At 52.0% G+C, this 17,156-nt stretch overlaps 2 protein-coding genes across 2 annotated transcripts; both read right to left on the bottom strand.

Moving 5' to 3' along the window:
• Nucleotides 1-5,623: 5,623 nt before the first annotated feature.
• Nucleotides 5,624-6,715, bottom strand: HCAR2 (hydroxycarboxylic acid receptor 2; the record flags this gene model as incomplete). Its single annotated transcript, XM_084253175.1, has 1 exon — nt 5,624-6,715. The coding sequence occupies one exon, from the start codon at nt 6,713-6,715 to the stop codon at nt 5,624-5,626; it is 1,092 nt and encodes a 363-aa protein (XP_084109301.1).
• Nucleotides 6,716-15,450: 8,735 nt separating this feature from the next.
• On the bottom strand, nt 15,451-16,482 carry HCAR1 (hydroxycarboxylic acid receptor 1; the record flags this gene model as incomplete). Its single annotated transcript, XM_084253173.1, has 1 exon — nt 15,451-16,482. The coding sequence occupies one exon, from the start codon at nt 16,480-16,482 to the stop codon at nt 15,451-15,453; it is 1,032 nt and encodes a 343-aa protein (XP_084109299.1).
• Nucleotides 16,483-17,156: the final 674 nt, after the last annotated feature.

The raw sequence follows: 17,156 nt of genomic DNA, 5'->3' as shown, positions 1-17,156 counted from the left end.
CCTTTTGCTCTGGTTTATTTTTTCCTGGCTGTGTAATATTCCACTGGATGGCCAGCTCACTATCTGCTCCCCTCCTAGTTGACACTTAATGTTGTTTCCTGTGTCTCGCTATTACAATGTTGCCATGAACAACCTTGATTGATCTCACCCTTAGGTAAACAAGAAAGACCCTTCAACACCCAAGACCCTTCAACAAGGGTAAAACAAATCCATCAGAGTTAGCTTTGAGAAGGGAAGCTAACATTTATAGATCCCTGTCAAGGAAGCGGATTCTATGCCAGCAGCTCACATGCATGATCTTAGCATGGACCTGGGAGATATCTGAGCCCCCACTGGTTGGGCAGCCTGGGAAGTACAGGAAATATTGACCCCATATAGGTCAAGGCATTCATCCTTTTTTCATCTTATATTGCTCATCTCTCACTGTCTTTTTTGAAAAATTTAAATACAACACTCTAGACTCAGACGGCCTTTGCTTATTCTCTTGGTCCATAACTTAGAAGTTCTGTGACCACGGGCATATTTATTCAAACTCTCTGGACCTCAGCTTCCTTTTTTTTTTTTTTTTAATATTTCTTCTTCTTTTTTTTTTTTAACTTTCTAGAGGCATGTCTTATTTATTTATTGTTTGTTTGGTTGGTTGGTTTATACATGCACTGGGTACAGTCAGAAGCGCGGGAGGGTGAGAGAATTCACCAGAGCCAGAGCGGGGAGCAGAGCAGGCAGAAGGACCGAAGTACACTGCTGAGGGGAGCAGCGGGCGGCAGGAGAGGTCTGCTCGCCATCTGGGACCCTCCTCCAGTGGCCGGGGAGCAGCCGGGGATCGAACCGGCTGCAGAGGCTGCAGGCAGCCTCGCAACCCAGCGCTCAACCGCTGCGCCACCGGGGAGGCCCAGACCTCAGCTTCCTTACCTGTGAAATGGACACAGCATACACCCTATAAAATTATTGAAAATTGAGATCACCTATGCAAGTAACACGTCGTGTGGTGTTCAACTGAGGCACAGAGTGAATCTTAGATACAATAAATGGGGGTGCTCAAATGATACTGAGGAGGGAAGAGAGGACCATGATCCTACTGAGCCTGTCTCTGCTTCGTGTTGCTTTACCAAAACCAAAAGCAGATGATTAAACCCTTTTCTTACTAAACCTTCGTGTTCCAAAGGAGGGATGCTTTATGAGCCACCGAAGGAAACCCACTGCTGTTCCATCTGACGGGCCGGTGGGTCTTCATTTCTCAGCTGTGTGGGGAGCACCACGCACTGACCCCATGCATGGTGACCACTGTGGCTCCCTCTCCAGCTGCGGGCAGAGCTCCGAGGTCATCAATAGTTGTTAAGAACCTGGAAGCAGGGCCTCCCCGGTGGTGCAGCGGTTGAGCGCTGGGTTGTGAAGCTGCCCGCAGCCTCTGCGGCGCCGGTTCGATCCCCGGCTGCTCCCCGGCCACCGGAGGAGGGTCCCACATGGCGCGCAGACCACACCTGCCGCCCACTGCTCCCCTCAGCAGTGTACTTCGGTCCTTCTGCCTGCTCTGCTCCCTGCTCTGGCTCTGGTGAATTCTCTCACCCTCCCGCGCTTCTGACTATACCCAGTGCTTGTATAAATAAATAAATGAATAAATAAATCTTAAAAAAAAAAAAAAAGAACCTGGAAGCATTTGTGCTTCACCTGCCGGGGCTGTGGGGTACAGGCAGGGCAGAAGCTGGTTACCCCACACACAAACTCCTTCTCCCTGAAAAGACAGAGGGTGTCCAAATGTGAAGTGTGAGCTCAGGGAATCCAGCACTATTGCAAAATGGCCATATTTCCTTTGTCATGGGTGACAGGAAAGGCAAACAGAGTTCCGTGCCTGGGTGCTCATCAGCTAAGCCTGCCAGTGAGGACTTCTTGGCCCTGAGTTGAATAAGCAATGTAGAACGTGCCAGAGCCTTTAGTTCTCCAGCAACGAGCAAACTGGGTCCCTGGGATAACACATGGCAGAAACGCTGAAAGCGAGAGAATGGATGGATTGCACTGAAAACCCCAACTTGCTGTTTGGCTGAGTGGACAGAAGGAGAGGGAAGGTGATCCCTGCATTACCTGAGGACAGAGCTCCTAGCAGAGAGCGTGTCTTTACACAAACTAGCTCAAAAACACCCTTCTTCGGGGCCTCCCTGGTGACGCAGGGGTTAAATCGCTTCACTATGAAGCTATTGCCAGCCACTGCAGTACCAGTTTGATCCCCACCCCAGCCAGGGAGCTACCCACATGGCGCAGCAGACCTCGCCTGTCTCCCCGCTGCTCCCCTCAGCAGTGTATTTCAGTAGATCTTGCCTGTTCTGCTCCCCACTCTGTCTCTGGTGCAACCTCTTACCCCCCCACCTGTCGCCTGCACCCCAGTTCTTATATGCATAAATAAATAAATAAAAATAAATCTTAAAAAAAAAATTTCCACCATGTGTTGCATGCTTATGGTCTCTGTGACCTTTTCAGGAAGAGTGGTTAGGGACAGTCACGTTCTCTCAGGTGACAATCTTCTGAGACAGAGGAGTTGGGGGTTTGAGTCACGTTCATGGTTACGAGCACGGTGAGGGGCTGTGAGCTGGTCTCCTGGCAAAGCCCGCGCTTGGTTTAATTGTCTATTTCTTTCTGAGAGAGACACGCTATCTTCCTCTCTCTGTTTATAATTTTGTATTTAAGTTCATTTGAAGTGTGTTTCCGCTACTTGCAACCATAAAGCCCCTGAGTTCACGATGGTAATGGGGGCTGTCGTGTGGGGTGGGGTGTGCAACCTGCATCTGAAGATGCTCCTTTCGACCACACACGCTGTTGTAAACCAATTTACTCCATAAAAATTATACCATTCAAAACCCATCAGAATAAGGCACAGCCTCACTGCCATGAAAAGAAGTTCTCTTCTCAGAAAGTTTGCCAGTAACACGCACAGCCCAGCCTCCAGCAGAGAATGCTGTCAAAATGGCAGTTCCACCCTCACTCTGTAGAGTCAATCAATGTTATCTCCATTAAAGAAAATAAATTTGTGAAGACGGAAAGTAGGCAGGAGGCGGCCAGGGGCGGGGGTGGGGGGGGAAGGGAGAGTTAGTGTTTGATGGGGACAGAGTTTGAGTTTTGCAAGATGGAAGATCCTGGAGCTGGAGGGGGGGAGAGCGGCACAGCAGCGTGGCTGTGCTTACTGCCAGGGAACCGAGCATTTAGAAATGGTTAAGATGGCAAACTCCGAGGGCCTCCCTGGCGGCCCAGGGGTTAAGGCTCAGCGCTATCACCACTCGGAAGAATGCCACGACCTCGAGGTGACATCCTGGAAAGGTGGTCCCCAGATCCAGTGGCCTGTATCCTTACAAGAGGAAATAAGCGGAGACGCAGACACGGAGAGCAGGCGACTGTGTGAAGGCTCCTGGACGCAGGGAGTGCCACACAGGGCCAGGAGCCACCAGAGCTCGGCGTGAGGTGTGCCCTGACCCTCCCTGCTGCAGACCCTCTCCCGCACCTTGATTCAGATCTCTTGCCTCTAGAACCGTGAGACAATAAATCTTTGTTGTTTTAAGCTGCCACGTCTGTCATGCTTTTGTTAAGGCAGCCCCAGGAAACAAACAGACTCGCGCACACTAAACCAGTTCTTATCTCAGGGCCTTTGCACTTACCACCCCCTTTGCCCAGAAAGCCCTTCCTGCAGATTACCTCCCCCTTCTGCACGGTCAGCTTTGTCTTGTCATTTCCAGCTTATTTTGAGGCCCCTTCCCAGTAGAGTTTATCCCAGGCTCTCTCTGCTTTAAGCTGTCCCTGCCTTGCTACCCCTTTCCGTCCCCAAGTCCCTTTCCATTCACGAACTTGCTTCATTTCTGTCTTTTTCCCCACTTAAATGTGAGTTCGAAGAGCGTCAAGGTCTTGAGTTCTGTGCTCTCCTTCCACCATCGGCCCAGAGCTGCACCTGACACAGTCGGCGCTTTATGCGGACAAGCTCACGGGGTGAGTGAGGAAATGAGGCGAGGTGAGTGTCTGAACAGACTGGAGTTTCACAGCTGGCTCCCTGCTGACTCACACGTCGGAGGCCGTGGGGGGATCCCCGCTCTCCTCCTAGCTCTTCTCTGCAGCCGCTGCCTCTCTAAGGAGGTGACCTGTGGGCTCCGCCTCCACCTCTAGGAGTTGCTTGGAGAAGGGGGCAAGTGAACTGCGCTGGAAACACGTAAGAAATTCAAGGACGTCTCCCTTTCCCCGCTTCCTGCCACTCTCCCCGGGCTGGGGGTGTATCAATCGGGGCAGGACCTGCCTCTCTTATCGCTATCCAAATCAGGATGTCAAAGCAAGCCTCATCTTGCCAAAGAAGCAAGGAGTGACAGCAGCTGGAAATGCAAGCGTACCAGAAACTTGGACCCATCACAGGCGCAAACCAGTGCGTCTCCTCTCCCTCCTGGAACTGGGACTGGACCTCTTCCAGGGGAACTGCCATCGGTCCCTCCTATGCAAAAATCCACACCCCCCCACCCCCCTCGTCTGCCCCAATTCTTTCTTTAATATGCAAATCCCAATAGCAACAGTCACCAGTGTCTAAATAACCCGTGGAGCGCGCGCTTCTGTCCTCTCAGCGCCACTTCCCAAACACGAGTCTTTATTTGCCCCCAGCCCTTTCTGCCCTTGTTACTCGGTGCTGCCTCACGGTGCAGCTCCGGGTCGTCCTCGTCCCGCGTTATAGCACTTTCCCTCCAGGACACAGTTAACAGCCCCTCAAGGTCTCTGCTTAAGTAAGAGACCCATTTCGGTGAACCCTAACCCAGACAAGGGCCGCACCAGATTGCCTGCTGTCAAGGTTTATTGAGTGGTAGATTTCTTCTAGGTACAGAAACTCCGGGAAAGAAGCGGGAGGCACCCGCCCCTTCCGCCCGGGGAAGCATTTTCCTCCTAATGACAACAAAGGTGGGAAGCAGCTCTCTCTCCTGAAGGCTTTTAAGTGCTCAACCTTCAAATTAGTGTAAACAAGAGGGGACGGGATTAATTGCAGGCTGTGGCCCTGGGCCATTTCCTTTCCCTCAGTAACACTGTTTTGCTCCGTCCCTCCTGGGGCTAACCACCTCCTCACCCCGCTGGAAACTCAGATGTTAAATAAAACTGGCAAGTCCCTTTGCCCAGTCTGTTTCTAAGGCTCGGCTCCTAGATGGATTGGCCCCTCCAAACCAGGTGACCCGTAGCTTGTTGAAGGCCCCCTGGGCTCCCTCCACGGATGGCAGGACCCCCAGCCGCTCAGCTCTCCTCATGCCGGCCATGCTCGTGAACAGGCGAGCTGCCACCAGGAGCTGAGAACCATCCGAGTCTCAAGCTTGAAGGAAAGAGGCCAGTGAACCCCCCAGCGCTGGTGGGCACCTCTGGGGCTCTCTGTTCAGCAGAAATGGTGACAGCTTTGCCGTCTTCAGATCTGCGAGTGTCAGAGATGAAGCAGAAGTTTCAGGTACCCAGAAATGTCACTCTCAGATCCCCGGCGAGGTCTGTGCACACGCTCTGCAGCCTGGGTGCCCCTCCACCACACTGCTTCTCTGGAGATTCCGGGGCCCCCGAGGCCACGTCTGGTGATGTTACTCTGTACACTGACTAAACTGTCTCCAGACACCTTCGGTCCTCCCGGCTTGGTTAGTTAACGAGCCTCTGGGGCCAGGTGAGAGGGGTTCCAGGGCTCCCCGGGGTCAGTCATTAGCACGTCTGGAATGTTCCTGGTGGTACTCGGATCCCCGGTGAGCTCAGCGCTAGTGCTGCGGTAGTTATCTGCCTCCTCCGGGCTGTTCTTCCGGAGGCAGCGGTGCTTCAAGGTGGAGAAGAAGTTGGGGAAGGAGGGGCTGGAGAAGTAGTACACCAGCGGGTCCAGCATGCTGTTCATGTAGGTGAAGCTGAGCGTGATGAAGAACGCCAGGTCCACCGAGCTGTAGCCGGTGCAGGTCTGCATGCCCCTCGTGTGCAGCAGCCAGAGCTCGTAGATGCGCACGGCCACGCTGGGCAGGAAGCAGAGGACGAAGACGATCGCCACCACCACGATGAAGCAGATGGCCCTCTTGATCTTGGCGTGCCTGTCCATTTGCCGCTGCCGCAGCGTCCAGATGATTCTGGTGGTGCAGTAGAGGATGATGCCCAGGGGCAGGAAGAACTCCAGGAGGAACAGGGCGTCATGCCACTTGAAGTCGTTGCAGATGGTGAAGCTGCTGCACAGGTTGAAGCCTTTGGCGTGGAACAGCTTGTTGTTTATCAGGATGTGACTTGTCAAGGCGATGGTGACAACCCACAGCAGGCAGGAGATGATGACCGCGGTGCGATTGGAGATCTTGTTCACTGCGTGGTGGGGATGGACCACCCGGAAATACCTGTCCACGGCCACCACGGTGAGGAAGATGACGCTGCCCTGGCGGTTCATGGCCACCATGAAGAGCATCGCCCGGCACGGCACATCCCCGAAATTCCAGTCCCACTTCCTCACGTAGTTGTCCATCAGGAACGGCAGGCAGATGATCAGAAGAAAGTCAGCCACAGCCAAGTTCAACAGGAAAATCCGGCTGGATTTCCAGGACTTGAGGTGGAAGCAGAAGATCCACAGGGCGAGGCCATTGCCCAGGAGCCCGAACACAAACTCCAGCCCCAGCAACGGCGGGAGCACTTGGGGCAAACGGTTGTGTCGGAACACACAGCAGTTCGTCCCATGGATCGTCAGGAAGTGTTCCTGGATGTCGTGCGGCCTCATGAGTGGATGGAAGGAGCGCGGCCAAGCGACTCACCTAGCAGACGCGCCGGAGAGAGGTGTGTGTGTGCTCCGCGTGTGGTTCAGCGCCGCCTTTATGTTATGTCAGGGTGTTGAAACTGAATGGTTACCAGGAAGCTACGACATTGCTTAAAAAAAAAAAAAGCCAGCCAGTTACGCAACCTGCTGTTTGCATAAACAAGGAATCAAAATCCCCTGGGCAGAATTTTTCTAAATGTAAAGGATAAGTTTGGACAAGCTGACTCATTTGTGAGGGACTGAAATGCAGGGCATCCCTCAGGAAGCCTGTCTGGGAGCACTGCGCCTCGGAGAAAGGGTCGCCAGCACGTGATGAGCTTACATAATGAGCAATGCAACAAAAGCAGCAACAATGATTTACTGGGCTAAACAGCATGGTTTTTCCAGAAAAATTAAAAAATCATATGAAATATTAACAGGCAGATGATTGAAGAAATGGTGACTCATAGGATTTCCTTGCAAAGGCTAAGAAGATACTACACGTTGACTTTATCAGTCAGATATGAGTTTCCTCTCCTCGTGCCATCCTCCTTCTCAGCACAATTCAGCAATTAAAAAAAAAATGAGAGTAGCATAAGATTTCACAATATATCTGAAAACTTGAACCTAGTTTGTATTGCCAGTGCTATGTTACAATAAGTTGGGTTTTTTGTTTGCTTGTTTGTGTCAGGTTATGATATGATACTGTGCTCATGTCAGTGATTAATTTTGTTGTCCCTTTTTTAAATTAATAAGCTTTATTTTAGGTTCATGGCAAAACTGAGCAGAGTACAGAGTCCCTGTCCCCGCTAATGCACAGCCTTCCACATCAAGTGTGTGATTTTTTTTTTTTAAAGATTTATTTATTTATACAAGCACTGGGTACAGTCAGAAGCGCGGGAGGGTGAGAGAATTCACCAGAGCCAGAGCGGGGAGCAGAACAGGCAGAAGGACCGAAGTACACTGCTGAGGGGAGCAGCGGGCAGTAGGAGAGGTCTGCGCGCCATGCGGGACCCTCCTCTGGTGGCCGGGGAGCAGCCGGGGATCGAACCGCAGCGGGCAGCTTTGCAACCCAGCGCTCAACCTCTGCGCCACCGGGGAGGCCCAAGTGTGTGATATTTTTAAAGCCCCCTCTTTTGGAAAATTAAACTTAGAGCCACATAGTCTAAGAGGACTTTGAACTCTGCCTCCCAGCAGGTCATAGATGGTCTGTTTGCTTTTCAGTGTAATTGGGTGTGACCCTATAAAACACTGTCATGTTTTGGTCTCATGAATTCTTACAGCAGCAAGGTTTCCAAATTGTGTTGCTATTTTGAGTCAGAAATAGGAAACGTATCTCTTGGGTTGCACAGCCGAGGGTTTTTCAGCTGCTCAGGAGAATGAGTCAGAATGGATGATTACACCCTCATGGGAAGGTGAAGGTGGGGATGATGACAACGTGACACAGCTGTCCCAACGGCTGGACCCCGTGCTCGCGACCTAGCTACATCCTCTTGTATTTCTGTGACTGCACGCCACGAGGTAGGGACAATGACTGAACCTGATTTCAAAATTAGGAAAGTGAAGCTCAGGGAGGTTGGAAATATGTTCAAACCTGCCCAGCTAATAAGGACAGAGCTTGGCCTCGGACCTGGCACCAGCTGTATGTCCCTAACCATTATACTGCACCTCAACACGGTTCTTTTCTTTTTTTTTTTAAGATTTATTTATTCATTTACACAAGAACCAGGGTACAGGCCAGATGCACAGGACAGTGAGAGGATTCAACAGAGACAGAGTGGGGAACAGAACAGGCAGACTGATGAAAATACACTGCTGAGGGGAGCAGCGGGCGCGACAGGAGAGGTCTTCCGCGCTATGTGGGACCCTCGCCGGTCGGCCAGGATCGAACTGGCGCTGCAGAGGCTGAGGACAGCTTCACAGAGTGGAGCTCGGCTGCCTGCGCCAACAGGGGAGGCCCAACTCAGTTCTTATCAAGGGATTGTTCCATCTATCTGCTCCGGATTGAGGTCACAGTATGTGGGTGTAGTAAGGCTCTAGTGAAATGATCAGTATTTGCCTCCCATCCTGTTTGCCCGTGAATATCATGTTCCTTCTTGTATGAACATGGACTTGTTGATGATTTTCATCAATTAATCATCCGAGCCTTTATTAAATAAGAGTCAGAAAAAATGGGGGCCTCCCTGGTGGCACAAGGGGTTAGTCTCAGCACTATGAAACTATCAGCAGCCACTGTAGCATGAGTTCGATCCCTGTTTCCCTGCTGCTCCCCTCAGCAGTGTATTTCAGTAGATCTGCCTGTTCTGCTCTCCACTCTGTCTCTGGTGAATCTGTTCACCTTCCCGCACTCTGGACTACACCCCAGTTCTTGTATGCATAAATAAATAAATCTCAAAAAAAAAAAGAATCGGGGTCTTTCTGGTGGCGCAAGAGGTTGAGACGCAACCTATGAAGCTGACCACAGCCACTGCAGCACGAATTCAATGGCCGGCTAGGGATCAGCCCACATGGTGCAGCAGACCTCTCCTGACTTGCCCGCTGCTCCCCTCAGCAGTGCATTTCAGTCAGTCTGCCTGTTCTGTTCCCCGCTCTGTCTCTGGTGAATCCTCCTACCCCCACACCTCTGGCCTGTACCCCAGTTCTTGTATGCATAAATAAATAAATCTTTAAAAAAATAATAATAACTGCCATTTAGCAACAGCTTGCCATGTGTCAGGCATTCAGCTAAGAGATTTCCACATCTGATCACATTTAATTCTCACATAAACCCTGTGGTGATATTATTACTGTCCTCATCCCCATTTTACAGAGCAAAAAAACTGAGGCTTAGAGAAGTTATATAATTCGCCATTTCTGGTCTTTGAACTGAGCTGCGATTTCTGTTCCAGCTATCTATTGCTAAGTAACAAACGGCCACAAGATCAGGGGCTGAAACAGCCACAGTTGTTTTCTCTCTAATGGTTCTGAGGATTGGCTGGTTTTATTTCTATTTCTATTTTTATTTTTTAATTTAATTTTTGTGTGTGTGTGTATGTAGAAGAACTGGGGTACGGGCCAGAGGTGTTGGGGGAGGGGGTGAGAGGACTCACCAGAGACTGAGCAGGGAGCAGAATAGAAAGATATACTGAGAGCAACTGCTGAGGGGAGCAGCGGGGAGCTAGGAGAGGTCTGCCGGGCCCTGTGCGTAGCTCCCTGGACGGGGATGAAGCTCAGGCCACAGGGGTGACAGCCTGAGACTTAACTTCTAGGCCCCCGGGGGAGGCCCGACTGACGGGTTTTAGCCAGTAGAGTCTCATTTGTAGTGTCTCAGGTGACAGCTCAGCTCAAGCAGGACATGGACTCCTGAACTCTCCTCATAGTCTCTCGACGGCTCTTCACTGGCGTCTGAACGGGCCACTTGCCATGTTCCTCCCGAGGGTCAGCTGGACTCTTTAAAGGCTACTCAGGGCTTCTGAAGCGCACAGGGGACCTCTGGCTGCCCGGGCTCAGGAATGCCGGAACATCACCTCCATCCTGGCTGCAGAGCCGGTCCGGTCCGTGCTCTCTGGGAGGGTCCCCGGGCAGGTGGGAGTTCCCCGGGGACCCTGGGGGAGACTCGCCTGGGCAGGTGATAGGTGACATCGCGCGTGGGGGCACAGGAGACCGCGGGGTGGCTCGTGAAGGAAATGAGCTAGGAGAATGGGGAAATCGGGAGGCAGGGAGGGGCCTGGGGAGTGACCGGCAGGGACAGTGCAAAGGGGAGAGGCACCTCTGGTTTGAAACGGTGTTGCGCTGAATGTGAAAAGCTACAGGCAAACTAAAATGCCCACGTCAGTCATCTGGAAAGAGAAGAAGACGCTTGGCAGTCTCACCCATCCAAACGTTAGGCCAGAAGCTCTCTTAGAGGACAAGCTGAAAGAGGGTCTTCCTGACCTTGACTTAAACAAAACGTCTTGGGCGTAACACCAGCGACCAACAGCACAAAAAGTTGATAAATTGGTCCCCATGCCTTTAGGGGAGTGACTTTTTTTTTCTTTTTTTTTTTTTTTACAAAAGAAGGGGAGGGAAACATACCAAAAAAAGCAAAAGAGCAACTTGCTGTTGGCAGGAGTGTGGAAGAGGCTTTGCGTGTGGCGTCGGAGCAGAAGGCAGCTCCCACGGCGCTGGGCGAGCGGGCGGCCCCCACCGCGGCGGCCCCGAGGGCGCACACCAGGAGATGGGCGCACAGGAACAGATGATCCCCTGGGGGGCGCTGCCCCAGGGGCTCCAGGCACCATTTAGTCCTCCCACTGATGCCCCAGGCAGGCCCTTGTTTTCCCATTTTACGGACAAGGAAAGTCAGGCTGGGAGCGGTTGTGGAACTTGCCTGAGGTCCCCCAGCTGGTAAGTAAAGGAGATGGGACTTGAACCCCCACCCCGACTCACTGGGGGGTTAAGCTCCCAGCCCCTGTGCACAACGCCGCCCCCAAGCATGTTCTTCCACATCTAAGGATCTCTTTGCATACACCCTGCCCCTGAGTCCAGGGACAGAGCATCAGGATAGTCCCCATGCGTGGTGGCCCCGGAGGAGAACTGGAAGCAAACAGCCCTGCAGAGGCCGTCGGCTCGGTCAGCCACAGGTGCCTGCATCCCAGAAACAGAGTTAAGAACAGTGAGCTTGACCTCTGTTCTGATGGGGAAGCTATTCGTGACAAGACTTGGCAAAAGCATACGTGTGTGTGTGTGTGTGTGTGTGTGTGATTTGCCCACATAATCCTGCTTTAGCAAAACAAAAGACCCCGTTATCTGTGTCCCCATGTGTCTACACCCCGCAGAGCCCTCAAGCGTGAATAGAGATAAAGATACAGCGAGCATGAACTACAGAGAGAGTGAAAGGAAGACGTTGACTTTTTGTGTTTGAGCAGTCTTTCATTTTTGAACAAGAACGCTTTACCTTCTGTAAATAAGGAAAATCAATTATTTTTTTTTAAAAGGGGAAAACCGAAAGACTGTGGAGGAACCTTCTGTCTTAAGGGGCTGTGAGCATCCCGGAGGACTCATCACATCACCTCGCACGCGGTTGTCCTGGCCCCAGCCTGGACTTTCCCTTCATGTCCCACTCATTCTGCTGCCATTCCCAAACAATTGGCTCTTTCTTGCCTCTCTCCTCTCCTACCTGGATGCCTTTCCCCACTGACTCACCTGGGTGCCTCCCATCCATCCTTCAGGGTGGGACCAGGAGTCATTTCCTCTGACAAGGCCTCCCCTACCCCCTAAGCCAGGATGAGGGGCCCCAGGATTCTCCTGCGAAATCCCCTGTTGGCCACTTGCCCCTCAGGGACCCTGAATTGTCATTTCATTTTTTAATTTGACTTCTACAGTTGACCCCCAGAGGCTGTGCTCATTTGTGTTTCGACTGTGTCTGGTGCTTAATGAACGTTCCTTGTAAAAGGAAATGAATGAATGAACATGTCCAAGGAAATCTACACTCCCGTCGTGTCATCACCGGGTCCCGGTGATGAGTGATCAGTCCACAGATGAGTGTCTCTCTTTACTCTGTCCCATCTCGGCTGTGTCTCTAGCTCTAGCTCCCTATCTCCATTTTTTTTTTTTTTTAAGATTTATTTATTTATTTATACAAGCACTGGGTACAGTCAGAAGCTCAGGAGGGTGAGAGAATTCACCAGAGCCAGAGCGGGGAACAGAACAGGCAGACTGACGAAGAAATACACTGCTGAGAGGAGCAGCGGGCGCGGCAGGAGAGGTCTGCGCGCCATGTGGGACCCTCGCTGGCGGCCGGGGATCAAACCTGCGCTGCAGAGGCTGCGGGCAGCTTCGCAGCCCAGGGCTCAACCGCTGCGCCACCAGGGGAGGCCCTTATCTCTATTTATAGAATTACAAAAGTGCACAAGTAAATATTAAGATATAGCTGACATCAATGATATAGATGTATAAAGCAACCTTATATGTTTCTATGGAGAGATCAAGATATAAAGCTATACAACCTGTTTATATCCACAAATAAAATGTAGACCCCCAGGTGAGTGGATGAGTCCAGAAAGGCCTGTGTCAAGGTTAATGCTCTGCTGTTGTCATCTTGAAATTCCTAGTAATTTTTGAACCAGGGACGTTGCTTTGGGCCCTGCAAATTATGTAGCTGGTCCTGAAATGTCATGTATGCGCTCGCTGCGAGGTGGGGGCTTGAGTGAGACTGGACAGCTCTGTGGATTAGAAGATCCAGAAGACAAGCCAAGTTGAGATCCTGAGTAACTATCTGGCCAAGTTCCCACCTCGCTGATGAACCTCTAAGTTCTGGCTTAACCCCTTGTGCCCTGGAGTCTAATCCCTTCCACGCAGCCCCTGCATTCTGTGACTGCAGAACCCCTTGACCATTTCAGGTTTATTAAAGGTTGGGGAAACCTATTCCAAGCATAGACCAGACCTTACATTTACACTGACAGCATCAATAATTGTCGCCCTTGTCTTCCCCACACAATTCCTATAGAACATAAGGTTTCGTATCCCTTCCAGCTTTTACGAGGTTTTTCCTGAAAGTCTATGTAAGAAGAGAAAACATTTCCTTTTAAATTGATTATGGTTTCCTGTTCCAGAGAGTTTAAACAAAGCTTTGTCAACAAAGTTCTAGTCCTTTCCCTTACAATTTCTGAAGCTTCTTGGTAGAATATATTTTTTCACATTGTAGGACTTTAAGAAAGGGAAGCAAAATGAGAGTCCAGACTGGTTTTGGGGTTTTTGTTTGACTTTTCTTTCTTTCTTTCAGTTTGTCCTTGCTCTTTAAGTGAAAAGCTCTGCCCACATGCCCACCACGAGCTCTGGATTTTTTTAGGCTTTCATCCTCGGAAAGTAAAGTCTCCCGAGGCTTCTCACAGAGGCTCACGCGAGGAACTTGCTTCGGAACCCATTTTTATTAAGCTGAAGCAACAAGGAGCAGCCTGGGAAATAATTATAACTAAGACTAAAATTAAAAGCAGAAGCGTGAGGTGGATAAGAATCACGCTCTCCCCTCTCCCTGCAGCAGGAATTCAGTTAGTGGCAACGGGGCAGCTACTGGTGGGGCAGACGGCGGGGCGGGGAGTGTCTCTGAACCCCAAGGGAAATTGCTTCTGTATTTCTATTTCTTTTTATGTAAAGTGTGTTAACATTAAAAAGTCATAATATGGACAACCTCCTGCCGGATTCTGCATGGAACATGCCGTGTGCATTCAATCGTTCAAATACAGACGGAGCAGAGTACGCGCACTTGTTCTTCTAGGCTGGGGACGTAACGGCATGTCCAGGGTCTGACCTTTTTGCAATCTGCCCAATGACCTTGCAAAGTCAATATTATTGTTTCCTGTTTGACAGGTGAGGAAATTGAAGCTAAAAGTGGCAAAAATAATACCTGCATCCAGGTCACAGATCTAGCAAGCGTGGAGCTGGGACTTGAACTTAAATCTGTCTGAATTTGTATCATTCATACTTTTCCTCACAAGGCTGTGCAGTGCTTCTGAGAAAAGTAATACTAAGGACAGCCTTGGGGGGTATTTGGAAGCCAAAGAACTGAAAGCTGGAAAGATCTTGAAGGGCAGAGAAAACCCCAGGTGTTTGAGAAAATGTAAGTAATGGAGCCAACAGTTACTTTATGGCTAGAGAACAGAACTAAGCTTGGTTTGGAAGTTTTCCCTGAATCCAGGGCAGAAGCAGCCAGGCATTTTGTAGGATCACCCAGTTTTGAGGACTCCAGGTACATGTTTGCGAAACTCACGTGCATAAGGGACATTTGCCCATTGCACCCTTTGGTGTTTGTACAGAATCCTGTAATCAGAGGAAAACACTGACATTTGCAGAGAACAGGTCTAGAAATATCCCTTGAAAGAGTGAAAGTCATGAACCCCTCTGCTTACCCTCCCTCCAAAACAATGTCCCTGTCATGCAGAGTGGCCTCAGGACCCTCCAGGTTAAAGGGACACAATGCAGTGCCTGGCGCAGAAGAGGAAGCAGTAAATACTTGGGAAAAGAATGAATGAATAATTGCAAGTCACATAACAAGCCAGCCAAAGCAATGATGCCAGACTCAGCACTTCCCCAAAGCCAGGCACTCAGCTCCCTCAGAAAATCAGGGCAGGTAACCATTCGCTTCAGCACCCTCTTTGAAACGCAAAAATCTGCAGAAAATGTGGCATTTAAGAGGGCAGAGCAGATGGTTTTGCTGTCTTTTTTTGCTTGGGCTACCGGCAAGTCTGAAAGATACCAAGGGGCCCTCCGGTGAAGATGAAAATCAGGATTGAGACATCCCAGTCTCAAGAGTCTGGCTCAGCCTGAAATACAAGGACCCACCTGGTCCAGTTCCTATTTTCCAGTCCAAGGAACCATTTAAGGTCAGGGAATAGGAAATCCTGCTAAGTCACCAAGCTCACTAACTCCCCCGGAGAGCGAGCGAGAACCTGATGGGTTTAAACACTCTTACCTATTTACTCAGCCGTTTAAAATCAGAGGACAGGAGCTGAGCTCTTCCGACTATCCCCCAACACACAGTCACACCACGAACGCACATGTTGCCCCCCCGCCCCCATCATTGTAATCAGATCATATTCACACAACCGACTCACTTCTCAACTGGAACCTTCCAAATGGTGCGGTGACTTGAATTTGAGTTCCAAAGTTCCAAAAGAAGGATGGCTACAACACCCCCCGCCCTGAGCAGGAATGTGCTCTCGGCACCCGTCCGTCCTTGCATTTGAGTTTGCTTATTCTGGCGCAGTTCAGCACCCCTGGAGATCCCACTGCAGGTCCGATGGTCTTGGGAAGCTGCTGACGGCACCGATGCAGCCCTTGCCACCGAGGGTCGAGATGGGCACCTCCTCGGGCTTCCGGGTCCCCACGCGTTCCGGACGCTTGGGCCTCAAACTGCGGATTTTGAGCTTGGTATAGAACTTGGGGAAGGAGGGGCTGGAAAAGTAATACACCAGTGGGTCCAACATGCTGTTCATGTAGGTGAAGCTGAGGGTGACGTGGAGGGCGACGTGGACCGACGGGTCACAGGCGCTGGAGGGCACCGTCCAGAGGAAATACAGTCTGGCCGCCGCGCTGGGCAGGTAGCACGTGATGAACACCACCGCCACCACCATGATGAACCGGGTCGCCTTCTTCATCCGAGCCTGCCTGGCCAGCTGCTGCCGCTGCTTCAGACTCCAGATCATCCTGACAGAGCAGAACAGGATGATGCCGAGGGGCAGGAAGAACTCGAGCTGGAACATGATGTCATGCCAGCCATTGGCCGACTCCATGATAAAGCTCTCGCAAGCGATGGTCTGGTCTTGAATGCACAGGTGGTTCTCCGTCAGCAGGTACAGCGTCCCCAGGATGACCAGGGTCCAGAGGGCGCCCACGATCCCGGCCGCCGTGCGGTTGGAGATGGTGTTCAGCACGTGGTGGGGGTGGACCACTTTGAAGTAGCGGTCCACGGCCACCACCGTCAGGAAGACGATGCTCCCGGCCCTGTTCATGGCCAGCATGAAGAGCGCCACCCGGCAGGGGATGTCCTCGAAGGCCCAGCGCCGGTGTCTGCGGTAGTAGTCTGTCCGGAAGGGCAGGCAGACCATGAGGAGGAAGTCGGCCACGGCCAGGTTGAACAGGTAGATGGTGCTGGGCTTCCAGGTCTTCATGTGGAAGCAGAAGCCGCACAGGGCGATGCCGTTGCCCACGGCGCCCAGCACGAAGGCCAGGATCAGCAGCGGGGGCATCACCTGTGAGATGGGGTCCCCCTCGATGAGGCAGCAGGACCCATTGCTCATGGCGCTCAGAGACACGTGTGGGGCCGGCGGCCCGGGCCCCAGGACACAGGGTGCTTATCTGAATCCGCCTGCGCGGGCAGCTGCTGCTTCGCTGTCCTCACCCCGTGAGGCAGGTGGCACGGGCCTCGGCACCCCGTGCGGCCAGGGCATGGACCAAGGCAGCTTCAGTGAGGAAAGGAGAGGCCCGGGGAGGGCGCCTCTCTGGAGCCGGGGCGCTGCCGGGGTCCCTGAGAGCTGGAGCACAGAGCACGGCCGGGCCCGGCGGCGCCCGGCATCTCACGCAAGGGCGCTTTCTGGAAGCAGCTGGCAGGCCCGGCCAGGCAGCTGGAGGGGAGCCCTTGCGTCCAGGCCCAGAGAGCTCTTTATTTTCAGCCTCCCTCTCTCTCCTCGGGCTCACTCTGCTGAGAGCAGGCAAAGCCGCCCAGAAGGCACGGAAAAAAGCTTGTTTGTCCTCCCTCCCGGTGGAGAAATACAAACATTTCCTGGAGCCGTTCTGGGCCTCTGCCTCTGCTTTCCTCCCCTAACCTTTGCCTGACTGCCCTGTCCCCTCCCTCATCCCATGGGGCGCTGTCAGGCGGTGCCAGAGGGGAGGCTTGGCTCGGCAACCTCTCAGCCTGGCTTCCTGTGCCCGCACCCTGAGATGCAGCGCTCACATGCCAGAAGGGCTGCAGAGG

This window comes from Talpa europaea (genome assembly GCF_964194135.1).
Source record: "Talpa europaea genome assembly, chromosome: 14".
NCBI lineage: Eukaryota > Metazoa > Chordata > Mammalia > Eulipotyphla > Talpidae > Talpa > Talpa europaea.
This window is presented reverse-complemented; position numbering and strand designations above follow the sequence as displayed.